At 52.9% G+C, this 6,254-nt stretch overlaps 1 protein-coding gene across 1 annotated transcript; it reads right to left on the bottom strand.

Annotated features, from left to right (window-relative positions):
- Nucleotides 1–917: 917 nt before the first annotated feature.
- Cd79a (CD79a molecule) lies at nucleotides 918–5,653 on the bottom strand. Its single transcript, XM_048369280.1, has 5 exons — nucleotides 5,519–5,653; nucleotides 3,945–4,238; nucleotides 3,638–3,756; nucleotides 1,482–1,550; nucleotides 918–1,351 (listed from the first exon to the last, which is right to left on the bottom strand). Exons 1-5 carry the CDS (start codon nucleotides 5,592–5,594, stop codon nucleotides 1,238–1,240), a joined length of 672 nt encoding a protein of 223 aa, XP_048225237.1. The 5' UTR covers nucleotides 5,595–5,653; the 3' UTR covers nucleotides 918–1,237.
- Nucleotides 5,654–6,254: the final 601 nt, after the last annotated feature.

Below are 6,254 nucleotides of genomic sequence, written 5' to 3'. Positions count from 1 at the left end.
CCTGTCCTGGGTCTTGAACTCAGGGCCTGGGCGCTGTCCCTGAGCTTTTTCAAAGCTCAAGGTTAGCGCTCTACCACTTGAGTACAGGTCCACTTCTGGCTTTTTCATGGTTAACTGGAGATTAGAGATTTGGACTTTTTCCTCTCCCAGGCTGGCTTTGAACCAGGATCCTCAGATTTCAGCCTCCTGAGTAGCTAGGATGACAGGCATGAGCCACCACCCAGGCTCTTGAATCTCTCACGCCTGGCTCAGTCCTTTCCCCCCTGAGTCTCCCTTCAGCCTCTTTCAAGTTCAGTGTTCCCCACTTTCCCTGAGGCTCTTCTTTCCTTGTCTGTCTTGGCACCTGGGCTCTTTGTCTGCATTTTCCACGAGTCACTGAGTCTCTGTCTCTTCTTCCCTTACCTCTGAGTCCCTTTCCCTACCTCTGTGACTCTGTGTCAGTTGCTCCCACATCCACATGTGATGGCCCACAGACTTTAAATCCCCCATGGGAAAATAGGATGCCAGCCTTATAACAGAGTAGCCTATATGTTCCCAGAGCTTAAATATGCACACAAAATTCGGCAGCCACAACTCCCCCAATGGTCCCCATTTGCTTAGGGACCAGGGAGGGGGGAGAAATGGGGCACTTGGAAAGGGGCCAAACCAGTCCTTTTGTTGGTGTGGTGGGGACTTCCCCCCTAAAGACTTCCTGTTTCTCCGGGGATGTGGGGGGGGGGGGTGGTTAGGGGGTGCATATAGCTAAACTAGCTACCTAGTCCCCAGCTTCCTGGAGTGGGCCTAGGCCTGGGACTGCTTTGGTCCAGAATCCTGGGGCAGAAGAGAGGAGGGGGCAGCTTGGGTCAGACTCGTGGGTCCCGGGAGAGAAGGATCTGGTGCGGGGTGTTCCTCTGAGATCCATGACTTCTGCCAAGGTCTGCTGTTGGAGAGGATTTATTACTGCTAAGTGGCCATGACAGGGCTGGGGGGGGGGGGAGATACTAACGAGGCTGCAACAATCAGCCTTCTTAAGGGCTCCCTCCCCAGCGATTAAGGGCTCATTACCCACTGGGGAGACAGCCTGGGAAAGACAGCCAGGGGAGGGGTGGCTTGGGGGTGGGGGGAGTGGGACAGTCCAGGGGGGAAACTAGCTACTGGGGAAGAAAAGACAAGAGAACTTCCAGGGACAGGCATGGAGGGCAGACTTGGAGCTGAGCAGGCAGCAGCCAGGGGCAGCAAGAGAGGATGGGGATGGTGGTCACGGCTTTTCCAGCTGGACATCCCCAATGTGCAGGCTGCCTACATCTTGGTAGGTGCCCTGGAGTCCCCTGGAGATGTCCTCATACATGGAACAGTCATCCAGGTTCAAGCCCTGCAGGGATGAGGAGAGGTGGGCCCAGTGACACACAGCCCCATATACTGCTCCTACCCCTCAGATGGCCGCAGTCCCTGGCCATCCCCCCCATATGCCTGCCCCCACCCCATCTGCATTCTCTGCTTACCTCATAAAGGTTTTCATCTTCATAGTCATCCTGAGCATCCATCCCAAATTTCTCATTCTGCCAGCGCTTCTGTAGAGGATGATGGGGGTGGGGTGGGGCAAGTCTCAGCAGGGGATGGCAATAAATAAATAAAATCTCCAACACTTCCTGGATATCAGGAGGTATATTCCCAGAAAGGGTGCAGGGCCCAAGGCTACCTATTGGAGATGGGACATGGTAGGATTCTCTCTGGACCCAAAGCTAGTTTCCTTTTGATTTTCTCCACTGTCTTATTATTCATGAATTACAGCAACAAATAACATGTTGGGCAGGGTGGTTTCACAACTCTATTCCCAGCTATTCAGGAGGTGAAGAGAGGAGAATCCTAACTAAGGTCAGCCTGGGTAAAAAAAAACTATGGAGACTATCTCAAAAAAATAAAGATGAGGGGCTGGGGATATAGCCTAGTGGCAAGAGTGCCTGCCTCGGATACACGAGGCCCTAGGTTCGATTCCCCAGCACCACATATACAGAAAACGGCCAGAAGCGGCGCTGTGGCTCAAGTGGCAGAGTGCTAGCCTTGAGCGGGAAGAAGCCAGGGACAGTGCTCAGGCCCTGAGTCCAAGCCCCAGGACTGGCCAAAAAAAAAAAAATAAATAAAAAAAATAATAATAAAGATGAGGGGCTGGGAATGTGGTTTAGTGGTAGAGTGCTTGCCTAGCCTGCATGAAGCCAGGGTTCCATTCCTCAGTACCGCATGAACAGAAAAAGCCAGAGGTGGTGCTGTGGCTCAAGTGGTAGAGTGCTAGCCTTTGTTATGGGGTTTAAGGGAAGGGATTCCCTGTCCCTCCAAGTGTCCACCACTCGGAGATAGTCTCAAGCAAAAAGATGAATTTATTAGGGAAGCAAAAAGCGAACTGACCGGCCAGGGACGCAGCACAGACTCAGAAGCTGAACTGCAACAGTGAAAAGTGGACTGACCGGCCAGGGACACAGTGCAGACTTGGGAGCTGCCACTGTGACCCCGAGCAGTCCTCAAATTGGGGTTTATAAAGGTAAAAGCGAAGCACAGATGTAGGGGGTGGAGCAAGCAACAAACAAGTTAAACAAGCCATTTACAGAAGCAAAATTTTGGGGTCAGGTTGACCTAATAATCAAGATGGAGTCAGCTGTACTCCCCACAACAGCCTTGAGCAAAAGAAGCTCGAGGACAGTGCTCAGGCCCTGAGTTCAAATCTTGGGACTGGAAAAAAATAAAAATAAAGATGAACCAGATGCCGGTGGCTCACACTTGTAATCCTAACTACTCCAGAGGCTGAGATCTGAGAATCATAGTTCAAAGCCAGTCCAGGTAGAAGAGTCAGTGAGATGCTTATCTCCAGTGAACCCCCAGAACACCAGCAGTGGTGCTGTGCTTGAAAGTGGTAGAGGACTAGCTTTGAGCAAAAGAGCTCAAGGACAGCACTCAGGCCCTGAGGTCAAGCCCCCTAACTGACAAGAAGGAAAGCAAGCAAGCAAGAAAGAGCTGGCACTGTTGGCTCAGGACTATAATCCTAACTACTGAGGATGAAGTCAGCCGGGGGGGGGGGGGGGGGAATGTGAGTCTTAGTTCCAATTAACCAGTAAAATGCTAGAAATGGAGGTGTGGCTTAAGTGGTAGAGCTTCAGCATTGAGCAGAAAAAGCCCAGCATGAGCCTGAGGCCCAGAGCTCAAGTAATACACACACACACACACACACACACACACACACACACACACACACACTGGGCTTGAGAGCACACACCTATGAACCTAGCTACAAGTGAGGTATAGGCAGGAGGAAAAGTAATGGAGCACTTGTCCAGCAAGCTCAAGGCCTTGAGTTCAAACCCTGATACCACCAATAATGTCAATAGCAATAGCTGCCCTGTGGCCTAAGGCGAGGCGGCCTATGAAGGTGACTCTGGGAGGAGCCCCGGGCTTGTTCTTCCCAGCTTTGTGACTGGCTTCACCTGCAGGGGGTCAGGCAGGCAGAGAGCCCCCAGCCTGGGAGAGGGGTGCTCTTATTCTCTCAAGCTTTGGTGGAGGAACCTGAGACTTTACAGGTCCCGCTGGGCATTTGGGAGCTGACATTCTGGCCCACCTAGGTCCCTCGCTGGGCTGGCTTTGGGCTCCTGGGGGGTAGGATGGGGCTCACCCTGAACAGCAGCAGCGTCCCCGGCACCACGGCACAGAACAGCAGTATGATCCCTTCAGCTGTGATGATGCGGTTTTTGGTGCCCTCTCCCATATCCAGGAAGGGCCTGGGGGCCGGCTCTGTGAGGGGGGGGGGTGCTGTTGCTCAGATCCCTGGCCCTCCCTTCCTCCCCCCCCTCCACCTCACAGGCTGCATTCTGCAGATGTGAATCCTAGTGGCTGGTTGGGGAGCCCAGGTAGAACACAGATAAAGGAACAAAGTGGGGGGCAGGGGGCTCCCAGTGGGATCAGGGGATCTGCATGCTCACCACGCACACGGAGGTAGGTGCCACAGGAGTGTCTCAACATTCCCTTGTCTTCCACCTGGCACTGGTATATGCCTCCGTGGCTCTTGTTCACCTTCGAGATGGTCCACTCGCCCTGGGCGCCTTGGCCCGGACCCAAGAACATAGAGGGCCATGAATGGTTGCTCTGGAGAATGCGCCACCATGTGACGTTGGGGTTGCTGCCATTGTGCAGGCAGAAGAGCCGAGCCTCCTCCCCAGTGCTCACTGTCACTGAAGGCGGGCCCCCGTGCACCCACAGGGCCTGGCACCCAGGACCTGCACATGGGAGATGAGGCTGGGTCAGGACCCCAAAAGGTCTAGGATCCCACCTGCAGCTGGACTCTCAACTTCCTTCGGGCAATCATCAAGAAACCCTTTTATGAAAGCTGGGCACTGGTGGTTCACGCCTGTAATCCTAGCTACTCAAGAGGCTGAGCGCTGAGGATCAGGTTTGAAACTAGCCCAGGCAGGAGAAAGTCTGTGATTTTTCTCTTTTTGGTCAGTTGTGGGGCTGGAACTTGGCCTAGGTTCTGTCCCTGAGCTTTTCTGCTCAAGGTTAGTGCTCTACCACTTTGAACCAAAGCTCCACTCCCAGTTTTCTGTCAATTAAGAGTCTGGGAATGTGGCTTAGTGGTTTGCCTAGCATGCATGAAGCCCTGGGTTCAACTCCTCAGCACCACATATACAGAAAAAGCCAGAAGTGGCACTGTGGCTCAAGTGGCAGAGTGCTAGCCTTGAGCAAAAAAAAAGCCAGGGACAGTGCTCAGGCCCTGAATCCAAGCCCCAGGACTGGCACAAAAACAAAAACAAAAAAGCTGCCTCAGTGGTGGTCCTTCCAGGGGGCTTTGGACAACTGGTAGGTAACTTCCAAGAACATCCTTTTGCTTTAGCTAGACCTTGAGATGGTCAAACTGACAGATATGGGGCTTTTTCTTTCCTTTCCCTTCCTTTCCTTTCCTTTCCTTTCATTTCCTTCTTTCCTCCTTCCTTCCTTTCTTTTTTTTTTGCCAGTCCTGGGGCTTGGACTCAGGGCCTGAGCACTGTCCCTGGCTTCTTTTTGCTCACAAGCCTAGCACTCTGCCACTTGAGCCACAGCGCCACTCTGGTCTTTTCTATATATGTGATCTAAGGAATCAAACCCAGGGCCTCATGCATATGAAGCAAGCACTTTTGCCACTGGCCATTTTCCCAGCCCCTCCTTTTCTTTTTCTTTCTCTTTTTCTTTTGTCAGTCATGGGATTTGAACTCATAGTACTGTCCTTGAGCTTTTCTGCTCAAGGCTGGCACTCTACCAGTTTGAGCCACAGCTCCACTTCCGGTTTTCTGGTGGTTTGCTGGAAATAAGACTTTCATGGACTTTCCTGCCCGGGATGGCTTTGAACTGTGATCCTCAGATCTCAGCCTCCTGAGCAGCTAGGATGACAGGCATGAGCCACCAGTATCCCGCAGGATTTCTAACAGCAATTCCTCCTGGTTCTGTTTCTTTTCCCTCCAGTGCCCTTCCCCCATCTGGCCCTCCCTCTAGCCTTCCCTCCAACCACCCTTCAGCTACATACCCAGGCAGGCTGCAGTCAGTAAGAGGGCAAAGATGGTGGCAGGTAGCATTCTGAGGAATCCTGGACCCCCAGGCATCTTCTCAAAGTGGGTTGGTTTGTCCGGGTGGTAGCAGTCTTGGGGTACCAAAATTCCACCCCAAGCCCCACCTACTTCCTGCCCAGCCAACCGGAGATGGGCTTCATTGGCCCCTACTCCAGGGCTCTCTTGCTGCCAGCTGTAGTGAGCTTTCAGCCCCAAGCGCTGGAGCACCTGTGGTGACCACAATCCCCCTGGGGCAGGGCTGCCCGGGTGCAGAGGCGGAGGCTGAGGCTCTAAGGCCTGGCTTGTCACTGCCGTGTGCACCTGGGAAAGAAGCCGGATGGAGCCAGAGTTCAGAGAATCTGCAGAGTGATTTTGTCCCTCCATGACTCTTGGGCAGCACTTGTCTTCTTTTTGGACCCCCATTTCCCCTTTGTGCTCTCTCTGTTTCTCTCTCTGGGCTGGAAACATGGATGCAGAGGGCTGTATATGCATAGCTCTGGACAAGGCCAAGTGTGTAGTAGTAGCTCACTAAATGTTGATCACTGTCACTCACGACACACAAATAAGGAAGGTGACCCTTAGCCAACTGCCTGTGTAGCTAGGTTGTCACTTCCCCTTGGCTTTGTGTGTGTGTGTGTGTGTGTGTGCATGAGCCTGTGTGTATGTGTGTATATGCGTGTGTGCATGCTAGTCCTGGGACTTGAATTTAGGGCC

Source organism: Perognathus longimembris, chromosome 20, assembly GCF_023159225.1.
Source record: "Perognathus longimembris pacificus isolate PPM17 chromosome 20, ASM2315922v1, whole genome shotgun sequence".
NCBI lineage: Eukaryota > Metazoa > Chordata > Mammalia > Rodentia > Heteromyidae > Perognathus > Perognathus longimembris.
This window is presented reverse-complemented; position numbering and strand designations above follow the sequence as displayed.

Bases quoted from the DNA above. Each gene is read 5' to 3' on its own strand.
- Cd79a (XM_048369280.1), bottom strand. From the start codon at position 5,594: ATGCCTGGGGGTCCAGGATTCCTCAGAATGCTACCTGCCACCATCTTT. The intron at 3,757-3,944 runs GTGAGCATGCAG...CCCCCCTCACAG, and splicing joins CACCTACCTCCGTGTGCGTG to AGCCGGCCCCCAGGCCCTTC. The intron at 1,551-3,637 runs GTGAGCCCCATC...CATCCTCTACAG, and splicing joins GGACGCTGCTGCTGTTCAGG to AAGCGCTGGCAGAATGAGAA.